The sequence below is a fragment of the Stegostoma tigrinum genome, chromosome 7 (assembly GCF_030684315.1).
Source record: "Stegostoma tigrinum isolate sSteTig4 chromosome 7, sSteTig4.hap1, whole genome shotgun sequence".
Taxonomy (NCBI): Eukaryota; Metazoa; Chordata; class Chondrichthyes; order Orectolobiformes; family Stegostomatidae; genus Stegostoma; species Stegostoma tigrinum.
Window position 1 is genome coordinate 76,655,438 of NC_081360.1, and position 25,537 is coordinate 76,680,974.

Consider the following 25,537-nt stretch of genomic DNA (forward strand, 5'->3'; position numbering starts at 1 on the left):
AGCGGAGGCAGAGGAATTGGGAATAGGGGATGGAATTTTTGCAGGAGGGTGGGTGGGAGGAGGTGTATTCTAGGTAGCTGTGGGAGTCGGTGGGCTTGAAATGGACATCAGTTTCTAGCTGGTTGCCTGAGATGGAGACTGAGAGTTCCAGGGAGGTGAGAAATGTGTTGGAGATGGCCCAGGTGAACTTGAGGTTGGGATGGAAGGTGTTGGTGAAGAGGATGAACTGTTTGAGTTCCTCTGGGGTGCAAGAGGCGGGCCGATACAGTCATTAATGTAACGGAGGAAGAGGTGGGGTTTGGGGCCTGTGTAGGTGCGGAAGAGGGATTGTTCCACATAACCCATCAGCTGCTTCCTCAGTGACCTGCCCTCTACAGTCAGATCAGAAGTGATAGTGTTCAATTTTGAGCAAGATTTGTGACTCCTTCGATGCTGAAGGAGTCCATGTCCAAATGTAACACGACCTGGGCAATATTAGGCCTCAGCTGACAAATGGCAAGTAGCATCTATGACAGCCAAGTGCCAGGCAGTGATCATCTCCAGCAAATGAAAATTGAACCAACAACATGTCACATTCAATGTCCCTATAATTGTTGAATCATCCACTATCTAAGAATGTAAAATTATGCAGTGTTTAATTGTAACAGATACTAAATCGTATGGGAACAATGGTAAAGTAATGATACTTTCTCTCCAACATAAAAACAATCCAAATGTCATGTTTATTAATTGGGCTATAACAGTCTTAACTGGACCTCAATGAAGTTTCTGAAATTATCAACAAACAGCTGCTAATGTAAATATTCCTACCTCAGTATTACTTCCATTCAAATGGATCCTTGATATTGTACTGCCTTGTGTAGTGAAATCAGCCCAGTAAATACATTTTTCCCTGTAGTCAAAATCTATTGCATGAACATTATTCAGCCCCTGTAAATAAGCAAATCTAGTTATTAGTGTATCAAAAGAGTTCAAATACAAAGCAAGTCGCAACAATGACACAAACGTGCAACTTGCCTGCTTTAATAAAGTGTAGTTGAATCCATCTATACTCATTTTTCTGATTTCATGTCGATCAGCAAACATTAAAAATGGTTCCTCAGCTGAATACAAAGGAAGAGAGCACCTCAGTAAGTGCAGTAAGGTCAAACATATTCATGAAACTATTTAAAATTTCACCCTGCTGATATATATGCTTTACAAATGCTTTCGCAAATTTGATATACGATTACATATAAGACAATTTTACATCTAAATCTGGCAACAGGCAGGTATGTCCTCCCATTTAATCCAAACGTAATCCACCTGTCATTAATGCACCCTAACCATGCTGAACTCTTTAGCAAAGACTGGATTCCCAAAGTCTAATCTGTAACATTCATAACCATGTCTAACTTTTACTCCACGAGCAAGGCTAAAGGCAGCCAAGCAATAACACCAAAATGATAGACAATACTGATGTTTAAGTTACATACCAGATAAATTAATAAGGATGGTCAAAAATAAACAAAGGAAAACATTTGTGGTTATTGGAGGTCAATCATCTCAGTAACAGAACATCACTGCAGGAACTCCTCAGGATAATGCACTAAGTCCAACCATTTTCAGCTCCTTCATCCATTCCCCCATCCATCAGAAGATCACAAATGAGGCTATTTGCTGATGATTGCACAATATTCAGCATTATCTGGACTCCTTCAATGCTAAAGTCAGTGTCCAAATGCAGCAAGACTTGGACAACATTCAGGCTTGGACTGATAAATGGCAAATTAACATCATACCACTCAAGTGCTAGCCAATTACCATCTCCAAAAAGAGAGAATCCAATCACCATCCCTCAACATTCAGTGGCATTACCATCATTGCATTTCCCATGATCAATGTTGACCAGAAACTGCAATGGACTAACTATATGAACAGTATTGCTAGAAGAGCAGTTCAGAAGCTGAGAAATCTGTCACCTCCTCACTCCTCAAATCCTGATAAACATATACAAGTCAGGAACTTGAAGGAAGACTCTCCAATTTGCTCCATTAAGTGCAGCTCCAACAAGTCTCAAAAAGCTCAAAAACATCTATGTGTTTGATTGACACCTCATCCACGATACATTCCCAAATAGTGGGAATGAGGTAGAGGAGCAAATATGTCAGAAAATTTCTGAGGTCAAAATTAATTAGACAATAACTGTTCCAAGCTTCAAATACCCAAATATGAATTGAGATACACATTAAGTGATATGTACAAAGGACCCAAAATTCTTGAGTTTTACACAAAATATTTTTTTAAAATTAGAAACAAAATAAGTTGAATGAGTAAACATTCAATTCTTGACTTAGTCTGAGGAAAATGAAACTGGGAGGTGGGTGAAAAAGGAATGTGTGAACATTTTGGAGATAATGATTATAGCATAAATAAATCTAGAATTATTATGGAAAGAGACAATGATAGAACAGGAGTAAATTTTCTTAATTAGTGAAAAACATAAGAACATAAGAACTAGGAGCTGGAGGAGGCCATCTGGCCTCTTGAGCCTGCCCTGCCATTTAATAAGATCTTGGCTGATCTTTTTGAGACTTAGCTCTACTTACCCACCCACTCACTATAATCCTTAATTCCTTTACTGTTCAAAAATTTATCTGGACTTGCCTTAAAAACATTCAGTGAGGTCGCTTCAACCACTTCACTGGGCAGGGAATTCCGCAGATTCACAACCCTTTGGGTGAAGAAGTTCCTCCTGACCTCAGTCCTACCTCTGCTTCCCTTTATTTTGAGACAATGCCTCCTAGTCTGAGTTTCACCTGCTAGCGGAAACAACCGCCCTGCCTCCACATTATCTATTCCCTTCACAATCTTATATGTTTCTATAAGATCTCCCCTCATTCTTCTGAATTCCAATGAGTATAATCCCAGTCTACTCCGTCTCTCCTCATAATCCATCTTTCTCGACTCCGGAATCAACCGGGTGGATCTCCTTTGTACCGCCTCCAGTGCTAGTGTGTATCTCTTCTCAAGTAAGGAGACCAAAACTGCACACAGTACTCCAGCTGTGGCCTCACCAGGACTTGAGACAGCTGCAGCATAGCCTCCCTGTTTTTAAACTCCATCCCTCTAGCAATGGCAGACAAAATTCCATTTGCCTTTTTAATTACCTGCTGCAACCGCAATCCTACTTTTAGCGTTTCATGCACAACGACACTCAAATTCCGTGTACTCCATCTGCCAGACCTTTGCCCATTCACTTTGACTATCTATATCCCTCTGCAGACTTTCAGTGTCTTCTGCACACTTTGCTCTTCCAGACTTTACAAATCTGACAGATGACCTTGTGAAAGTGAAGTGATTCTAGCCACATGAAGAAAGATTCATGGGAAGTAACTGGGAAGGATTTAAAACAGGGTTCTTTAGTCCCATTGAAGACATGACTTCTAAAACAAAAACGAGTGATACTGCCAAATCTGGAGCCTCTGGATATTCAGAATTGACTTTCACACTTATGCATTACAGAACACCACTGCAAATCATTTTTTCATGGGAAGTCATCTATTTCTAAGTTGTTTTTAATAAGGCTTATCAAAGCAGAATTCAAAGTCATGAGGGAAGAGAACGATGCTCATAAGTGATGCACAGGGAGAACATGCAAACTCCATACATTCCCCAAGGCTGGAATTGTATCCAGCCTCTGGTGCTGTGAAGCAGCAGTGCTAACCACTGAGCCACAGTGCCACCCCAAACCAAATACCCCAGATGGGACAAAGATGTGCAGGTTTGGTAGATTGCACAGGTTATTTCTTTCAGTACACTTTATTAGCCAATAACAGATACTTCTCTGAAACAAAATTATTTTCTCAAAGAAATTTTTGTGGGTACTTTTGAGTGTCTATCATAGTCGATGGCAGTAAAATTACAATAGTCTTTTGAAAAGAAATGGTTGAAATCAAACTTGGATTATTTGTCATGTAACTACCATTTATCCAAATGAAATTGCTTTGTCCACTGCTTAAAAAGTGGCCTTAATCATTGTTTTCGTATGTTAGTTACAAAACAGAGCACAATGCCATTCCACTTGGTTCTAAAACTATCAGTTTTCTTCAACTTATAGTTCATAGACCTGTTGTGAAATATACAAGTTCTAATGCAGTGGTGAATAAATAGAAAATCATACCTGATAAGGCTTTGCAGCTATTGGGATTATCTGCTCGTATTTCATAGCCTTCTGCACACAAACACTTGTAGGTTCCATAGGTATTGATACATTGCTGGCTACAGGGGAAGGTGGTTGAACATTCATCAATGTCAAGGCAGGTTTTGCCATCATCTTTCAGTCTGAAACCTGGCCAGCATTTGCACTAAAAATATAATCGTGAGAAAGTTATAACAGCAGCAGTTCATTTAAAGGCCTTTATTTGATACATTCAAGGTAAAAAAAAATACAGTTTAACTAAACTAAATTGGAAGTTACTTACTTTGAAAGGAAGGGAACATGTTATTCATTAAGTTTCTGAAAGAATGCATTGAGCCATACTGTGGTTGATGATACTAAGATGCTTTACACACATAAAGTGAACATTAAGCTGTTGAATAACACTAGATTCTGAGTTAGAGTGTGCCCACAAATAACATAGGTACTAAGGCCCTTCCACATACAAACTGGGGGCCTTGTGGCTATTACATAGCCCCTTTTGTTAACACAACCTGTCCAGTGCAGAGCTGGCCAGGAAAATGTATAATATGTGATTAAACCAATGGTGCTTTCTAAAGATTGATGTTGATAAATTAGGTATGTTTACCAAATATACTTACCTGAATGGCAACACCACTGTCACTCTGAAGACATTTACCAACTCCTGTCATTTCCTCCAGAATGATAACTGTCTCGCTTTCTTGTTCACCCCTCTTCTAGTCATCTACTTCACATCCCATTTTCACCCAATCATTTATTCTCTTCACATCTGAACAGTTATCAGTATTGTACTGGCCTGAAGTTGCAATTCTTTCCATTGGTGAGCTGCTTAAGGATATCCAAGAGACCATGTCTCACTGGTCTTGCGTCATTAAGACCTAAAGCCCATATTGAGTGCTTCTTGGATCAATCACTATGGCACAGGCTGGTACAAGTCATTTCCTTAGTCCTCGTACTGCATCTTAGGCAACTTTGTCTGAGAAAATCATATTATTCAGTACACTATTGACAGGAGTACTACTGATTATTAGCCCTTACTTATCCTTATCCTACTCTTAGGGCCATTCCTGATGAAAGCGAGGGAGTTGACTGTGCAACAACTGTATTCATTCTAAATTTCAGATTATTTTATAATTGTACTTTGCATCCAGTTTGTAGCACAGACTAAATAGTATAGATAGGAAACCGCAAGGATCATTTGGAAACCAACAGGTTTATGCTGGCAAAGTTGACTTAAAAATTCTGGGTCTGAAAGTTGAGTGTTATTTGTTCATTTCTTTCAGCATTTCCAGAATTAAAATGAAGATAAATAGAATAAATGACATCTTTAATTTGCATTAGCTTGATCATTGACGACAGATATCAAACAAAGATTTCCTTTTTCCTGCAAATGTTTATTGAAAATTCAAAGTACTATGTTATATATTAGTGACCATACTAACCTTGTACCCAATTTTCAGATCCTGGCAATCTTGTGAACATCCACTAATTCGCTTATTAGCACATTCATTAACAAAACAATTTCTTTCATCTGATCCATCTTCACAGTCATTATGCTTATTACAAATAAAGGTGTCATTTATACATCTTCCATTTTTACACAAAAAGGAAGAATCACTGCAGATTTTGCCTGAAATTTAAAACAAAAAAAATAATGTGATTAGCTTGCGAATGATAACTTAATAAGTGGAATCTCTACATTTTTGGATGAGCAACACTAACACACAACCACAACTACTTGGGAAATGACAGCTTCAAACAATCCTCAGTTTTTTGAACCTCGGCAAACTGGAAAATGTAAAATGCAGCAGTTCTCAGAAACATAAATATACTGTCCAAAAATATTACAGTCGTTCGTTTCGATTGTAGATACAAATTATCTTCTCTCTCTCACTCTCTCTCTCTTTCTCTCTCTCTCTCTCTACTGGACTGACGAAAATTCCACAGATATCGTTCTCTTTGCTTCAGTTACCTTGGCTTTGGAGTTTTCAGTGAAGTCACAGAATCAGTTTCACAAAACGCATTATTACTAAGTTTATTCATTATGGGCTGAAATGTATATTTATTTGGCTAAGTCTGAGTTGCATTATATTTGAAAAAAAATTGTACCATGAGCCTTGGCAAGCACTTTGCTGTATCTTAACAAACTCATCTCATTAATGATCTACCCCACTCCTATGGAATTCCTCATATTGATCTCTGCCTCATCTTACTCCACACTGTTCCTGAAATAATTCACTGCTCAATGGATATCTTTCAAAACAAAGCACCCATTGCCCCCGTGCCATCTTTGAAAGACTCCTGTGCATGCAGAAATCACTGTCAATTCAGAGATGCTCATCTTAGTTGCCCCAACATGGCAAACATGGAGAATTAGGTGCCTGGCTTTGGGGGCAAAGTCCTGGAGTTTCTGCTGGGCAGGGTGTAACCAACAAATAAGTGCCTACCAGGCAGCATTGGAGACTACAACATACAGACATGCCAAATGTTGCCACCTGGATTAAAGCAATCTCAGATATCTTGAAGAATGTAGGAGGAAGGTCAATGTCCTTCTCCACTCTGCCAGAGTAGGTGTCACTATCTTATCCATGATGCATCCCATTCACTCTCCCGCATTGACTCAGAGAGGTGTGCAGCATTGACAAAAGGCCCTTCAGTCCATCATGTCCGTATCAGTCTAAAACAACCACCTCTCTGTTCTAATCATAGAACCCCTCCAGTGTGGAAGTAGGCCATTCAGCTCATTGCATCCGCTCTGACCCTCTAAGCAGCACCCTACCCAGGCCTAGCCCTCCAGCCTATCCCTGTAACCCTGTATTTCCCATGACTAATCCACCTAACCTTCACAACTGTGGACACAATGGGCAATTTAGCATGGCCAATCTACTTAACCTGCACATCTTTGGACTATGGGAGGAAACTGGAACATTCAGAGGAAACCCACGCAAACATGGGCAGAACATGCAACCTCTGCACAGGGGTAGAATTGGTAGAATATGAGTAGGTACGGGTGGAACCAAACTCGGGTTCCTGGCACTGTGAGGCAGCAGTGCTTGCCACTGAGCACCATGCGGCTACAAATGTACTTGTGAAAGGTATGATTTGTCTGAATAGCACACTTAATAATACTTTTCACAGTATCTCGGTACAAGTTACCATAATAAATCAAATGAAGTCAAATCTCATTTTCCAGCATTCGACCCATTGCCCTGTATGCCTTGCCGTCACAGTGCCCCCCCCCCCCCCGCTCCAAATACTTGTAAATGTTATGAGAGTTTCTGCCTCTAAAACCCTTACATGCAGTGAGTTCCAGATTCCCAATACTGTCTAGGTGAAAAAAGCTTTTTGTCACATCTCCTATAAACCTCAGGGAAAAGTTTCTTCTTGTCTCCCTATTTTTGCCTCTCTTAATTTTATACATCTCAATCAAGTCCCTTCTCAATCTCTTCTGCTCTAAGGTAAAAAAGACCTAGTTTGTCCAATCCTTCTTCAGAACTGAAATTCTTCAGCCTAGGCAACATCCTGGTAAATCTCCTTTACAGCCTCCCCACTGCTATCGTATCCCTCCTATAATGTGGATTCCAGAACTGCACACAATGCTCTCCATGACTTCTCTCCTCTTAAATTGTATGTTTTAGCTAATAAATACTAATATCCCATTTTGTCCCTTAACAACTTTATCCACCTGTCCTCATGCATTAGGTTCTGGTATAATGCATGCCAAGGTGCTTCTGATCCTTGATGCATCCTTATCACTGTTACTGTAATCACCTCCCATCAAGGCTCATGTTCTACTGTGCTCACTATTACATGCAACCCACCGCAACCCACAAAACCACCTACACTGTATGCCATCTGCATTGCTCACTCACTTGCTTGGGACTCCGACGACATCAACTGTGCCCCCACTTTTGTCTCCCATAGTATCTTCTTCTCACTCCAGAAGGAAACAGACTACAGTCAGGCAAATGGGTCAAGATGGATGATGTGCTGTCCTCATTCAGCTCCTTAGCCAATATGTGAAAATGATTCTGGCTCCAAGCACTCTGAGTAGGGCCTGGACTGGTATTGAAGGCTATCCATGACTTATTCTGCCATGGTGCCCTGAAAAAAACCTTGCTTCCTTGGCTTAACTGATATTTGTTGACAACCTTAACAAGCATTCTGAATTTGTGCCTTTGCTAACTGACGAGATAGCAGTAATATTTAGCAAAGATCCACAGACAGCACCTTCCAAACACTTGACCTCTTCCATTTAGAAGCACAAGGCAGCAAATACATGGAAAAAAAATTGTCACCTGAAAGCTCTCTGACAATCCATTCACTATCTTGACTCGGAAAAAGTATCGCTGTTCCTTCACTGTTGCTGGAATCCTGGAATTCCCTTCCTAACAGCATTGTGAGTCAACCCACAGCACATGGGCTGCAGTGGTTCAGGAAGGCAGCTCATAGCACCTTCTCAAGGGCATCGTGGGGAAGGCAATAAAAGCTGGCCAGACAGCAATGGCTGCCTCCCACAAGTGATTAGGAATATATGAACTGAGGGAATAAAACCCAGAAAAGTAAAGTAATGCATGGCAGGGATACTGAGACCATTCAAGTAGGAGTAACTACTATGGCAATGAGTGAAGATGCAGACTGGTTCAATTCATGAGCTGGATGTGTGTCTCTGAACACGTGATGTCCTCGCAGCAGGATTATAATGGTACAATAAAACAAAGAACTCTGGATGCTAGCGATCTGAAAGAGAAACAGAAATTGCTGCTGAAACTCAGCAGGTCTGGCAGCATCTGTTCAATGTACACCTTACTGGATATTGAGTTACAGATGTATCCCGTAAGTGCATTGGAGATATGGCATGAGGGTTCTCAGAGGCTGGCATCTGTCACATACCAGTCGCCATGGACCTGGGCTGCATGTGACTGGTTGTCATAGAGCATGCCTGAGATGTTGGTGCCCAAGGTCCAACTTGGAGGTTGCTCAGACCAAGGGCAAGCTAAATCCAACAGGTGCTCACTCTGGTTTCCTTGTCAAGTCTTCCTGACATCAAATTTGTTTGATGGGAGTTGGACATTTAACATACAATAATAAGCATCAGTTGGCATCTCACCACTTTCTAGTAAATATCTTGCCACAGCACTTATGAAAACAGAAATGATGGAGCAACATGATTTTAACATCGACATGAGCGCTGCCATACTTGTTGCTCAATACTGCCACACATTGCGTTGTAGCCCATGTCACACAGATCATTTTAAGATCCAACCCTATAGATTCTGATTTTATTGTGGCTCCTGGAAAATCCTACCCTGGAATCAATGATGTTCCTCCATCTCATGTTTGATTATTTTTGATGATACTCAACAAAGAGAAAGTAGGATACTTTCAGTGGAACTAACAAGTATAAAAGATATTTTAGAAAGGGAAAGTGAAATCGCCTTTACAGATTGTTTAAAATGTTGTCATGGAAGTATAGGCAATTTGTTCAATATTCATTGATACTTTTGAGATTTTAGTTTCAGATTTAACCTCATATGGGCTGTGAGCAGGTAGAACATAGTGTTTAAATGAGCCATTTAGAAAACCACTTTCTATTATGGGAGCCGTGAACACAACACAGAAAAAAATAAGCTGTGATTTTTAGAATAATTAGAATAAATGCAGAGATTACATGCAGGTTAAGTAGACCATTAAAATTAATTGTGTCTTTGATATCAAAATGATTCTTTTGAAAAATACTTCTTTTTATCTCAAAACATTGTTTTCAACATGGAATGCATTCTGTTGGAAGCTTTCAAAGTCTAACTTTATCAGTTAGTGTACTCTCAAAGTGAAATCATAGATAATTAGGTTATCTCAATTTTCCAGGTTATTCAGACTTTCTGCTTTGAGTGACAGTTACATAACAAATGGAAACATTTAGACAAATATACAGATAAGCCCACTGTCAGTTGGCATGTGCTTTAATATAACAGCTACATAGAAGAGGCAGAAAAGATTAGTTGAGAGTCTGAATGAAGAGTTTAAAAGTAAAATAAAAGAAAGACAGTGGTCCAAGAAAGTGAAGGAGTTTGCAAGATGCAATCAGCAATTCAATACTTTGGAAAAAAGACTCATGTGAAGTGGATTGATACCAAAACTTTCAACATATCAGCAACTACTCTCACACTTTAATAAGATTTACATACAGGGCTAGACCTCACTTAATGTGAAGGAAGAAGAAATGGAAAAATAAGCTGGTTGCCTTCTTGTGCCTGCTGTGTTCATTCAGCTCCACACTTTGTTATCTTGGATTCTCCTGCATCTGCAGTTCCCATTATCTCTCTCACCTACTTGCCTGCTCCTGAGCTGACTCACATTTTAAGAGAGATGGGAGATAGTTTGAGTTTCCCGATTGACCTGGTTCAATTGAGGCCCCAAAGTGGCCAAGAAATCAAGCCAGTCAGGTTTGGCAGGCTTGTTACTGCACCCAAATCCCATGTTGGCTAAATATATCAACACAGGGAATGGAGGCAGAAATCCCCGAAGTGGGTTCATCCCACCATTAGTAAATGGCTCCAGAGGCAACACAATGCTACAATATCTGACCCACTGTCTCTGTCAGGTTTCACTACACTGATTAGTTAAAGAAGATACATATCAGTTTGTCTTGTTCTTGCAGATACCAAATTTCCAGTCAAAGGTTCAATGATGTTTTGCATTTATAATTATTCCAATTTACAGAAAGTCTGTGGGTATTTTGAAGTGGAAGGAATGGCTAGTGCTCTTCATTTGTCACTAATCACAAAAGCTCAGCTGATATCTTCGTGAAGCATGTAAACCTTGTTACCTCAAATACATAGGGGTATTAAAACAGATGAGTTTGCTGTCAGATAATTTGATGTTTTTCAATTTAGTTCAAAATTTAAAACTATAATTAGCATGAATAAAATTATCAGATGATTAACTTTTTTATCCCAAAAGCTATTTTTATTCATGCTGATTAGTTTAACAAAGGGTCATATTTTTACAAGGTTGCTTCATGTAATTGTACATGATTCAAATTGAACTACTTAGTTTAGCTATCATGTTCCTGGATTTCCAATTTAAGAATCTCAATTTTTTTCTATACATTTGTCAATGATTTAGCCAACAGAAATCTTTATTTAAAAATGATTCTTTCACAGGATGTGGCATTCACTGGCTGGGACAACATTTAATCCCTCACCAAGTTGTACTTGAGAAGGTAAACTACATGCTTGAACTGCTACAGTCCTGTGGTGCAGATGCATCTTCAGTGCTGTTTGGAAGGGAGTTCCAGGCTCTTGATTCAGTGACAGTGAAACAACAGTTTTAAATAAGAGTGGGTTGGAGAGAAAATTGAGGGTTGTGCTGCATCTGATGTTCTCGTTCTTCTTGGAGTTAGAGAACTTAAGAACAATACAGTGCAGAACAGGGCCTTCGGCCCTCGACGTTGCGCCGACCAGTGAACTAATCTAAGCCCCTCCCCCTACACTATCCCGTCATCATCCATATGCTTATCCAAGGACTGTTAAAATGCCCTTAATGTAGCTGAGTTAACTACATTGGCAGGCAGGGCGTTCCACACCCTTACCACTCTCTGAGTAAAGAACTTGCCTCTGACATCTGTCTTAAATCTGTCACCCCTCAATTTGTAGCTATGCCCCCTTATACAAGCTGAAGTCATCATCCTCGGAAAATACTGTGCATTCATCAGCAAACATCCCACTCCTGTTCATGGGATGGAAGGATGGTCATTGATGAAGCAGCTGAAGATGGTTAAGCCTAGGACACTACCTTAGGACATCTAACATCAATGTCCCAAAACAAAGAAGACTGACCTCCATCTTCTATTGTTCTTGCTACGACTCTGACCAGTAGAGGCTTTGCACATCGCCTCTATCCCTGATTCCCATTGACTCTAATTCTACTAAATTTTACCTTCATGCAAAGCGTAGTCACTCTGACCTCACCTTTCAATATTTTTTTCTTTTGTTCATGGTTGCATTATAAAATGAGTTAGTGAAAATGATCTTGTATAAGACAGCTACTATCAGCGCCCCTGTATATATACTACATTAAAACTTATGAACAGATATCTTACCAAGAATGGAACAAAAAAAAGGACATGTTTGACATTTCATTTTAACGGCTAAAATTGGTTCTGAATAATTTCAGCTATGAAATGCACACAACTTCAATGTTACACTAGCTTTCATCTTCAGGTTATGTACATTTGATCTTTGGTCAACAATGTTTACAAATGAAACATCATCTGAATTACTCAACAATGTAAAGTGAAAAAGTATGTAGATGATAAGGACATCATATCTTGTAGCAAAGTAAAAAAAAAACTAATTTGACCTTATTCCTTATTCTTATGCTTCTCAGCCTGTCATACTGTTTTGGGCCATGTCAGGTTATTCTTAGCAATCTGGTTGGCAGGAAGTGAATGTGACAAATGAGTTACTCTTCGGAATGTGCCAGCAAGTAAGTCATGTTAGTCAAACTTACATGCCTTTGAAAACTGACGTATGATGCAGCAAAACATTTTCCATTACTGTTTCAGCAATGACTTTGAGCGTTACCTTAGTTTAGGCCAAGCAGTTTAACAAAGGGTGGTGGTTTTACAAGAGTACTTGCTATTTTTTCATATATTTGTACATGGATCAAATCAGTTCATTAAACTTTTGTTTACTCTTTCATTGATGCAACTTGTTTTCTTGAGCTGCTGCCGCTTATTGTAGCAGCCGTATGTACACCAACAATGTTGCTGGGGAGGGATTTCCAAGATTTTGACCCAGTGACAGTGAAGGAATTGTGATGTAATTCCAAGTCCAGATGGTATACGGCTTAGATGTGAGCTTTCAGCTAATGATGTCCCATTACTATGGCATAATTGGAGGAGCAGAGTTCGAAGAGCATACTGCCTTTATCTTGTCCCCACTTTCCATGGATCAGAAAATAAATGAATTGCTTCGCAGAGTTCTTGATATGGCTAATTGCATGCTTTCACTATATTAGATACAGAATAAGACATCAATTAACTACTTTTCTTTCACAAACACAAAACCATTGACTTGTTCAGAATCAGATCAAAGTTAGCAGCACCAGCACGGTAGGTAGTGCTCAGGCTCCTGAGCCTGTCCATTCCAGGTCAATGGCATTGTTCTTTCTCTCTCTCTCTCTCTCTCTCTCTCTCTCTCTCCCTCCTTTTTCATCTTTTTCTTTTTCTTTCTTTTCCTTATCTTCTGACATGGTGAGGAAGCTGGAAGAGTGTAGTTTGGTGTCACCTGCAGTAGTGGTGATGTCTGGAGGGTGGGCTCCTAGCCACAGGAAACCTGGAGCGTGGACTTTGTGGGTCTTTGACTGTGGCATTGGCAGTGCCTGGAGCATGGACTCCTGGCTGCAGTCTGCCTGGCGCGTGATTGTCATGCTGTAGCCAGAAAAAAGGACTTGTTGATGCCCAAAACACTACGCAGAGACCTTGCAGGAGCCCTGGTGCTGCTTTTAAAGACCCTTTGTACAGAAGGTGAACTTTGTTGATACAATTTCTTTTTATTCTTGATGTAACACAAAATAGTGCTGGATTGTGGTGACAAAACGCTTTCCATTGTATCTTTCTAGATGTAGATGACTACAAATACCTCAAAACAAAGCCTATTCAACAAAGACACAAAAGTCATTAACAAACAGTTTGAAATAATGCAAAACACAGACACATATCAGGGAAAAGGAAGAAAAAAGATTTCTCTCTGCAGAGAATCACTTTTGGGGGAAGAAAATCAATCGCTTTGGCCAATAATAATTCATTCTTAAAGAAAATAAAGGATAAAGTATGGAATGTTCACATGGTTGTTTAACACCATTTTGGCACAAATATTCAAATCATTAGCATGTGCATTTGTCTCCTGTGTTTTGGCAGATGCAGCTCAAGCAGAAAACAGTATTGAGAAGTCTTCAAGGCACTCTTCACAAGGACAATTAGATTTTATAGTGGAGTCACTTCAAAGTTGTTTCAGGAACAAGAAAGCTATGAGCTGGGTAGTTACTTTTTAACATTCTTTTTCTACAGCTGCAAACTTAACCAAATCCAGCTGAAACACTAATTAAACAAGGCTTTCATAAAATCGGGGCAGATGATTTCTTGGAAGCTGGTCCAAGTAGTGAGCTGAAATTATGTGAATTCCCAGAAGAGTCTTTCAAAAATAAATGACCCGTTATGCCCTTTCATTGACCACATAAAAGAAAATCCAGGGGTCACCAATGAATTTGAAATAAATCAATTTTTCCACAATTCTTCTAAAACAAGACTTCAAAAAAATAAGAGAAGCCTCTAAAGTACTACACATCTGCTACTTTTATTCTTCCTGATTGTTGAGTTTGTTGGTTTAGATGGTGCTGTTTACTGAGCCAAGATGAGTTGTTGACGTGCCTCTTATCGATGGTACCCGCTTTGGGAGGTGGAGGGAGAGAATGTGGAGGACAATGCATGAAGTGACAATCTAGAAGGATGCTTTATCCTGGATATTATCAAGCTTCTTGAGTGTGATTGGACTTATGCCCATCTAGCCGAGTGGAGAATCTTCTGTCACCTTTCTGACGTGTTTCTTGTAGATGGTAGATTTACTTAATGTTAGGGGACGATTGTTGGATTCTCCCTTATTCGAGATTGTCATTGCCTGGTGGTTGTGTGTTGCAAATGTTACTTATCACTTGTTAGCCCAATCCTCAATGTTGTCCAGGCTTTGTTGTATTGGCCATGGACTACTTTAGTTCCTTGGCAGTCGGGAATAATGCTGAACATTGTTCAATCATCAGTGAACTTTTCCACCTGGAACCGTATGATGGAAGGGGAAGATTACTGAAGAAACAATTGATTATAATTGGGCCTTGGACACCACCACGAAGAACTCCTATGTTCTGTGCCTAAGATGACTGAACTTCCACAAGCAGAACCATTTTTCTTTATGCTCGCTATGTCTTTGTCCAGCAGAGTTTTCTTCTCTCATTCCTGTTGATTACAAATTTGTTTGGGCTCCTTCATGCCACATTCGGTCAAATGCTGCTTTTATGTCCATGGCAGTTACTCTAATTTCTGTCCCTCATTTTAAGTCTTTTGTCCATGTTTGGACCAAGGCTGTAGCAAGGCCAGGAAGCAAATGGCCCTGGTACAGGGTGTGGCTAAACAGGTCTGTTTGATAGCATTGTCAATGATCCCTTTTGCCCTTTTGCTGATGTTCAAGAGTAGTCTGTAAGGGGGATTATTGTTCATGAAAGACTTGTCCTTCCCCTAGTATAAGGGTATAGCTGGGCAAATTTTTATTTTGGAAGGTGAATGCCAAATTTGTGGCTGTAGTTGAACAACTTGGTTTGGCTCACAGCCACTTTTGGAGAACTAAAGTGCGTCATTGCTATCAATACTATCACAGGCAAATGTTTCTTCTGTATATAGAATGCTGGAAATGCATTACAATATATTTTTTCCCTTTGACCTCACCACTTGCCTCAGGCACAGCAATTGCTTGATCCTTTGGATTCGACCAACTGGGTCAGTAGTCTTGTCGCCAAGCCTTTCTAGTCAAAGGACACTAATGTCCCCAACCAAAGTGGACTCCATGTTCTTGCCACCTTCAGTGCATCCTCCAAGTGGTGCTCATTGTGGTGGGAGAGCTGATTCATGAACTGAAGGCAAGCAGTATGTGATCATCAGAAGGAAGGTTTCTAGTACTTGTAACTCCTGATGATACTGCATGGAATCTAAATAAATGTTGAGGAACATCAGGAGAACTTGTTCCAGGTTATATATCACTGTTGTAGGGGTTCTGTACAATCAGTAAAACAGCTGCTGTTTTCGGTGGTTTAGATGACCCACCCCCCAATCTCTGATTCTGACACTGGACTTAATTTAGGAGTGTGAAGTGAAGAAGGCAGAAGTACAAAGAATCTCTGCATTTAATAAATACAACAGGGAGTATATCACAAAATAAAGGGCAAATTGACTGAACAGAGAAATAATACAAAGTTGAATATAAGATAAGAGATATAAATAAGGCAAACACAAAACAGTGAAACTAACACTATCAGCAGTTATTCAGAGAACAGTACTTAAATATAATATTAACTTAACAGGCTACTTACTATTAGAAACTAAACAGTTGTTTCAATCACAAACACTTTAATCAGACTTCCTAGCCTTGGGGTGCCCTGCACTGTCACCAAACCACCTTCCCTCTCCTGCTAGCTAGGTTGGACACATTGGAGGTCTTGTGGAAATAAGCTCACCACTGGGGATAACAAAGCATAGAGCTGGATGAACATAGCAGACCAAGCAGCATCTTAATAGCTTTTGCGCTCCTAAGATGCTGCTTGGCCTGTTGTGTTTGTCCAGTTCTACACTTTGTTATCTCGGATTCTCCAGCATCTGCAGTTCCCATCATCTCATCACTGGGGATAGACGTGTTTTGAATTACAGCTGGCCATTTCCACTTGCCATAACCTAAGATTTCGGGCAGTGTAGGCCTTCAGTCTGGGTTGAGTCCGCTAATGTGGTAAACCGTGTTGTGGATGGACCCAACTAGTACTTTGCTTTTCTTACTTTCACCTCAGAATGTGTCTGAAGCCTTGTGGTGTTGGTCAGGTCGGTGGTCCTCAGAGGTCATTGGTTGGAGATGACTGTAGGAGTCTCTCTTAGTGCAGTAGCTCTCTGGATTCCTTCTCCTGTTGGTAGCTGAGGAGAATAGCTCTTGAGGTGGATGGCTATTTTTCTTCCTCTCTTTTCTTTCTTCCCTGGTGAGGTTAGGTCCTGCAATTATACTAAATTGCAGGTCTCTTGGTGCCAAAATCTGCACTTTTCAACTGCTGCCCTCCTTTGAGGTGAATTGCCTTCCTGATAGTTTAGAGTAGATGTACATGTGTTTCAATTAGGTGGAATGTCTGGTATTTCTTTGAATGAATATTAATTGAAATTAGATGACATTGAATCTGTAAATGTTCCATGATATCTAGTTTATATTGTTGTCTTCGGTCTTTTAGAGTTGAGGTGTGAATTGGATTTTCTAACTGAGCAATGGTTCCAGGCTGCTGTCACTGTGATTGTGTATTTCTCCAGAGCATGGCCCAGCTGCCTTTTTTTTTTAATTTTTAAAAGTTCTGTTAAAAGTCCAGAGTTTTGGTAACATTTCCAGGGTGTTGGTCCAGTATTTTAAATGATAGGATTGAGCAAAAATACCTACACTGTGCTGCCACTTCTGCAAGGTATGGCCTGTCTTACCAACAGTGATGGTGCTTGTGATGCCTGGGACCTTGTAACATATGATTTTGTAAGAATGCAAGGTCAAGTTGTTACTTGAATAGTCTATGGGACAGTTATAATTTTGGCACAAGCAATGAATGTTAATAAGTAGGTTTTGGAAGGGTTGATTGAACTGTGTATAGCATTATTACTTACTGTACCTTCGTCAATGTTGGGTAGTGCATCTAGTTTCATTTATTTTCACTCAGTTTAGTATATGTTTTCATACTGGGAGGTGATGGCATATTGGTATTACTGCCACACTGTTAATCCAGAGAGCCAGGTAACTTTCTGCAGGCCCAGGTTTAAATCCTACCACGGCAGACGGCCGAATCAAAAGGGATGGATTTCCTCCAGCTCTCAATTATTTACCACCACTTCCAGAAAAGATCAATGTCCACACCATGTGAATACTACTTAGGATCGGTGTCCAAATCACCCGTAGTAACTTTGACAACAGCCTCAGATATCTTGGAACAATAACAAGTGTCAAAGCAACAAATGTGCTCAAGCATGAGTTTGTTCAAATGATTCTCATTCCCCCTTGAAATGGACTGCACATTCTAATACTTTCAGGGAAATATCCAGCTTTCTTGAATTTTCATTAAAATAATATTATTCATTTTCTGCTTTTGTCTCTTAAGAAGATAATTGAGAAGGCCTCTGGGAAATGAAAGCTCAGAGCAATTATTCTGTTATATACACTGCTGTTTTCTGGAGTATCCTTTACAAGCTCCAAAAAAAAATCATGGGCTTTTTCAATAATTTTTAATCAAGTTGATGCCTGCAAGTTGGATCATGCAACATTTAAGAACTAAAACACCAAAAATCAATAAGAGATTAAATTTCCTACCGTAAATACAAAATTTAAAATCCTTTCACTTAATTTAGAAGTTATGTGATGCAAGTCAAGGAACAGTAATAAACTGACAGCAGCAATTTAAAATAACCTAACACAAAGACCTTGCAGATTTTAATAAAGTTACAGACAAGGAATTCCCCCAAAAAATGCATTGTGTCCAATAAGTAACACAATTTCTTTCCATAGGTGAGATTTAAGTATTGGCAATAACAGCAATCACATTAAGCATTGATATGACAGGATATCTCTGCCATTTTTATTGAGACATTATCCTGTTTGAGAGAATTGTGTTACTTAAATTTTATGATGTCCAAATCAATAAATTGTGACATTTCGAGGAAAGGTCATCAGTTTGATCTTGTAACTTTGTTGCTGTCATCATAGATGTTGCCGGATCTATTTCCAGCATTTTGTTTTTAAATTTAAGAGAAAGCTGAATCTGCTTTTCCCACAGTTCTGTAGTTGCAGCATTGGCAATTAGAAACAGAGAAAATAGAAACAAGAGTATTCCATTCAGACCATCTAAACTGCACTGCCATTCAATATGATCATGGCTGATCTCGTTTCTCAGCATAGTCTACCCTGTACCATGCGATCATGGACACTTATTCCATAACCCAGCCACAGCAACATCATCCCTGCATCGAGTCTATCAGTCCAGCCAGAATCTTATGCTTCCATGAGGTTGCCTCTCATTCTTTCAAACTCCAGTGAATACAAGTCTAATCTATCCAGCGCCTCTACGTGGGAGGTACCTGCCTTCCCAGAATAAGGCCTGGTGAATTTTTGCTGGACTCCCACTCTGAGAAGAAATTTTTTTCTCCCCCCCCACCCTCTAAGGAGACCAAATCTGCACATTCCAGATTTTTGTCAAATCAACATAGTTACAGCAATACATACATGCATCTGAACTCAAATCCCCTTGCATTGAAGGCCAATATACTATTTTGTTTTCTAACTACTTACCATACCCACATGTTTGCTTTTAGTGACTAGTGTACAAGGACACTCAGATAATAAAATGTGAGGCTGGATGAACACAGCAGGCCAAGCAGCATCTCAGGAGCACAAAAGCTGACGTTTCGGGCCTAGACCCTTCATCAGAGAGGATGTGCTCCTGAGATGCTGCTTGGCCTGCTGTGTTCATCCAGCCTCACATTTTATTATCTTGGAATCTCCAGCATCTGCAGTCCCCATCATCTCTGATACAAGGACACTCAGATGCCTTTGTAGTATCAACATTTCCCAATATGATCTTTTAAATGCTATGCTGTCACAGTTTTTCTTTCTTAAAAGTAGACAGTTGCATTATTATCCATGTTATACTGCATGTGCTACACACTCAGTTCACTCAGTTTATCTATATAGTGTTGAGCTGTTTTGCCTCCTCTTCACAACTGACAATTCTTCCTAGTTTGTATCATCAGCAAACTTGGAAATTTTACACTCAATTCTCACATTTAAATCGTTGATAGTTGTTGTGAATAGCAGGTGTTTGAACATTGATCTATGTTTTACTCCACTAGACACCACCTGCAATTCAAAAGTGACACAATTGTTTCCACTGTCTCCTGTATGCAACCAATTCATTTCCAGAACAGTATGTTACCTCAATCCCATGTGCTGTAATCTTGACACAAATCTCTTACGTGGGGCTCAATCAATTTTTGTTTATTGAATATTCAAATACACCACATCCACTGGTTCTGCCTCATCTCTTCTTATAGTTACCTCCTTAAAATAAAAACTCCAGTAGGCTTCTCAGATATGATTTTCCTTGAACAAAACTATGCTGACTTTATCAAACCCTACTGATTTAAACCGAGCATCCTGTTATTTTATCCTTTATAATAGTCCTTAAAATTTTCCCCATGACTGTTGTTGGACTAACTGGTCTGCAATTCTCTGTTTTCCTCCTTCTATTCAAAAAGAGGGATTACATTTGCTACCCTCCAATCTGCCATTGCTGTTCCAATTTTGAAGGTAGGCATCAAATGTATCCCTTGGCTTCATCCTGATTTTGAACCGTATCACACATCTAGTCAAAAATAAACCAGGCAGTCTCTTTCAAAAGGTGGTAATTCCAGTCCTACTGACAAAGTTATAATGCTGATAAAATGCTGTAAGCACAATTCAATCCTACATAAATTGCTTTTGACACAATTGACTTTTATTCTTTCAGGATATAGGAGGATCAGAGGCAAGGCCGGCAGTTGTTGGCTATTCCTATTTGACCATGAGAAGGTGGTAGTGAATTGCTTTCATGAACCATTGCAGTTCATCAGGTGCAGGTGCACCAGGAGTACTCATAGCACCACAGTTCCAGGATTTTAATTTGCCTACTCAGAATAGCACGTGGCTTGGAAAGTAACTCGTAAGTGATAACTCACTCAGAGATAGCAAGAACTGCAGATGCTGGGGTCAGAGGTAACATAGTGTGGAGCTGGAGGAACACAGCAGGCCAGGCAATAGCAGAGGAGTAGGAAAGTTCACGGTTTGGGGGCCCCAATCTGAAATGTCAACTTGTAGGTGATGACAAGGTGTGGAGCTGAATGAACACAGCAAGTGCCTAAGATACAATTTAGACTTTTTTTGGCTTGGATCATTTTTATTTTGGTGAATTTGAGTGCAGTAACAAAGTGGTAATATTGCTGGACTATTAATCCAGAAGCTTGGACTAATGGCCTTTAGACATATATACAAAATACACCATTTACATTGTGGATTTAAAATTCAATTAATAAATCTGGAACAAAATGCTAGAATTATTAATGATAGCAAAATTACAAGGTTAACATTGAATACTTGTCTGGTTCACAAGTGTGCTACAAGAAATGAAACTTGCTTTCCTTACCTGGAGAACTTCACTTGTGACTCAACACCCAGACTGTGTGGTTGATTGTTTTTATCTACTTACAGGATGTGACTATCGCTGGTTTGGCTAGCCTTTATTGTCCATCTTTAATTCCCCTGAAGACGGTAGTAGTGCATGACCATCTTGAACCATTGCAGTCATGGAGCGAAGGGACATCCACAAAGGCGATAGTAAGGGATTTCAGGATTTTGACCCAACAATAGTGAAGGATTGGCAATATAGTTCTAAGTCAGAATTGTGTATGATGTCATGGAGAACTTGAGCGGTCTTCTCAAGCATCCACTGTTCTTGTCTTTCTAATTCATAAAGGTCACACGTGTTGGAGGTGCTGTTGGAGGAGTCATGGTGAATTGCTGCAGTGTTTCGTACACGCAATTCACATAGCTGCTACTACGCATCAGTGAAATGAATGAATATTAAAAGTGGTTGATGGGATAACTGCACTTTGAAATGCAAGCCACTCAACTGCAGGCTGCTCACCATCATGAGTATTTAGGATTGAACAATAAGTAATCTCTTTACTGACAATGCTCACAATACAAAAAAAAATGCATTCTTTAAGAAAAGATTTGTGTGATATTGAAATGTTGCTGAGTGCTAAATGCAATCTTAGTCTGACAAGTCAAATGAAAAACTCAAGGGAGGTAAGAATGAATAAATTGTAGCAAGTGAACTTTTGCCTTTCATGAAGTAATGATATCAGGATCAGAATAAGATTAAAAAAAACAGAAAACATTGAGCAAAACAATGCAGAAAAAATGTCAAGTTTATAATCTCCTGTATTGTATGAATAGTTTCTGAGTGAGACCAATTACAGTACCTGTGTTACTACTTAGACTTAATTTAACGCACCCTTTTCAATCCCTGTGGGAATTTCAGGTATTGATTTTAATTTCCTTCATCCAATTTTATGGGCGTTTGACATTCTGCTCATGTAGGTATAACTCCAAGCTGTCAAGAAGGATGTAGTGTGATTCTGCAAACATTTTAGTTCTTGGGTAAATTACTTCAAAAAAAAAACTTTCTAAAATCCTCCTGTTTACAGTTTGCACTTGCTTAGATAAAATTAAGTATTACCAACTACTTTAGTTGTAGTGTCAATCTAGTAAAAGTTTCAGTGTCAAAAATGATATGAATCCCATTGTCAGATTCAGAATCCATAAAGTGTGATTAACCTTAATCCCAATTGACTGAGGCAGGCAACATGTGACATTCATGCTATCCATTCATTAGTATGGTAATAGAATGCAGCCTAGTACAAAATGCATTGCAGCTTCACTACATGCTCAGAACTAGACTCCAAGTCTATGTCCCAGGAAGCTAGCCTGCATCCCTTGAAGAGCAGTTTCACTAAGACTAGGCTAGTTTCCAGGACAATCATATGAATGCTTTGATTCAGTGAAGGAGGCTGAAAAAAAGCATCAGACCATAGAGATCATTCTCAGGTTCTCTCATATAGAATTACAAGCCTTGTGCTACTGGTGGAAAAGAGAACAGAGGTAGTGATTTTACAGGGGATCAGGAGTTACGAAAGGTGTACATACCAAAACTGGACCTCAAGAGGGAAGGTGAGAGTCATTTACTTTGACATCAAGGCTGTAATCGATCAAGTGTGGTAAAGCCAAAGTGCATGGGAGGCAGGGTGAAAATTTTCCACTCATTGTCGTCATGCCTATTACAAAGGAAGATGGTGTGGTTGTTGAAAAAACAACCATCTCGGTCCCAGGCCATCACTGCAGGAGTTCCTCAGGGCAATGTCCGAACTCCAATTATACTCAACTACATTATCAATAACTTTGTTCACTTTCCAACCAATCAGCACTCTCTTTTCATCAAGTGTATGCTGTTCTCCCCCTTGAATTTGTATTCTTGTGAAGTGTCTTGATCAGTGAAAGATGAAAAGTTTTGACAAAATGTGTTTTCCAGCAATACTCAAGTTCTATAACACCAAATATGTAAAGGATAGTTTCATTGGATCCATGTTGAAAATTAAGGGAGCATTTAAGTTTTTGTTTTTGAGTACTTTTTAAATTGTGAAACATTATTAGGAATCAAGTCAGGGAAGTGGAAATCCCCAATGATTATTGAAAGCAGCTGGAGGATATTAAAAATTAGAATTAAAAGGTATTCAAGTAACAATTGATAGTGACAAAATGAGCAACACAGCAGTGAAAACAGAACAGCTGGCACAGTAAAACAGATTTTAAGGAACTGTGGTACAGACTTGAGATTCCTGCTGTTTTCAATTCACAGGATGAACATTTTGGAATATTTGAAGCAGATAACAACGGCAAACCACTAATAAGTTGAATGACTAGCCATTAATCACATCGACAATAGATCTGTATTGCATGAATTATGATTCATATCAAGTTAATGCTACTATACATTGCAATGTTGTAATAAAAAACAAAAAAGCTCAAGTTGCTATTAAAAATTAAGGATTCAATTAAGTCCTTCTAAAAATTGACTGATCATATCTTGGGTTGGTGTATTCAAACTGTACAGTGCCCTTACTTGTTCATAGAATCATATAATGATTATAGTACAGAAAGCCATTTGGCACATGATGTTCATGGCAGCTCTCTGCAGGAGTTCCTCAGCGAGTCTATATTTGCATCAGCCCTATCCCTTAACCTGCTGCCTTTTCCCTAGCACATTGAAAATGTTTTTCTCTTCAGATAATTATGGCATAAAATTCCTTTAGAAGCCTTTATTGAACCTATGGCCACCAATGTCACAAGCTGTCAGCTCCAGATCCTCAGCACATGTTGAAGAACAAAATGCTTTTCTTCATGTCACTTCTGTTATTTTTTTGCCAAACAATTGTAAGTTGATAACTTCAGGTCTTGACTACTGCCAAAGGGAAGCAGGCTTTCCAGTCTACTCATGATCACTTACGATGCTGAATATCTCTGTGAAATCTCCTCGAAGCAGGACAGATGTGTTAAATTTTAAAGCATTCTGATTGGTCAGGACATCATCACTTACTCGTCCGGAGGTTGAAAAAGTTACATCAATAGATCCACCACAGTCCCTTTGCTTTTGTGCTGCATGGTCTGAATTTTCACCTTTGTTGTGTGGTATGGGCAATACAGTTGGGAAAGTGCAATTTTTTTTTAAAGAGTCAGGATCTTCACATTGAGAAATGGTTTCACAATTTTCCCCTCGGATTTTTAATGTCAACTTCAGAATCTTGCTATTCAGTGTCATTGTATTTCCATACATTTGCCCAGTAGATCTTTTCTACCCATCATTCAATGATCCCCTCCATCCCCGGAAAACTGGATAGCACAAAGTACCAATCTGCACAGCAGAGTGGGAGCCTAGTAGCTGCAACTCATCGCTTGCCTTTCCTGTCTATCACCCAACTCAATTTTCATCACAAGCTGGTAGCAGAGATAATGGTAACTGCAGAGGCTGGAGAATCTACGATAATAAAATGTGGAGCTCAATGAACACAGGCGTTTTGGGCCTAGATCCTTCATCAGAAAAAGGGGATAGGGAGAGGGTTCTGAAATTAATAGGGGGAGAGGGGGAGGTGGATCGATGATGGATGGAGGAGAAGATAGGTGGAGAGGAGAGTATCGATGGGGAGGTAGGGGTGGGGTAGGTCAGTCCGGGGAGGATGGACAGGTCAATGGGGCGGGATGACGTTAGTAGGTAGGAAATGGAGGTGTGGCTTGAGGTGGGAGGAGGGGATAGGTGAGAGGAAAAACAGGTTAGGGAGGCAGGGATGAGCTGGTCTGGCTTTGGGATGCAGTGGGGGGGAGGGGAGATTTTGAAGCTTGTGAAATCCACATTGATAACATTGGGCTGCAGGGTTCCCAAGAGGAATATGAGTTGCTGTTCCTGCATGCCTTCAGGTGGCATCATTGTGGCACTGCAGGAGGCCGAGGATGGGCATATCGTCCAAGGAATGCGAGGGGGAGTTGAAATGGTTTGCGACTGGGAGGTGCAGTTGTTTATTGCGAACCGAGTGTAGGTGTTCTGCAAAGCGGTCCCCAGGCCTCCGCTTGGTTTTCCCAATGTAGAGGAAGCCACAACGGGTATAGCGGATGCAGTATACCACATTGGCAGATGTGCAGGTGAACATCTGCTTGACGTGGAAAGTCATCTTGGGGCCTGGGATGGGGGTGAGGGAGGAGGTGTGGGGGCAAGTGTAGCACTTCCTGTGGTTGCAGGGGTAAAGTGCCGGGTGTGGTGGCATTGGAGGGGAGTGTGGGCCGGTCAAGAGAATCCCAGAGAGAGTGGTCCCTCCAGATGGCAGACAAGGGTGGGGATGGAAAAATGTCTTTGGTGGGGTCAGATTGTAGATGGCGGAAA

The 25,537-nt window shown here is 39.9% G+C and overlaps 1 protein-coding gene across 1 annotated transcript in view; it reads right to left on the reverse strand.

The window, feature by feature from the left end:
• LOC125454115 (low-density lipoprotein receptor-related protein 1-like) overlaps positions 1 to 25,537 on the reverse strand; it is a 1,886,982-nt gene that overhangs the window by 251,076 nt on the left and 1,610,369 nt on the right. The window contains exons 55-58 of the mRNA XM_048534492.2: positions 5,623 to 5,810; positions 4,163 to 4,346; positions 1,018 to 1,103; positions 811 to 930 (exon numbers count right to left, since the gene is read on the reverse strand). Of these exons, the coding sequence (XP_048390449.1) occupies positions 811 to 930; positions 1,018 to 1,103; positions 4,163 to 4,346; positions 5,623 to 5,810 (578 nt within the window). The remainder of the gene's footprint in view (positions 1 to 810; positions 931 to 1,017; positions 1,104 to 4,162; positions 4,347 to 5,622; positions 5,811 to 25,537) is intronic.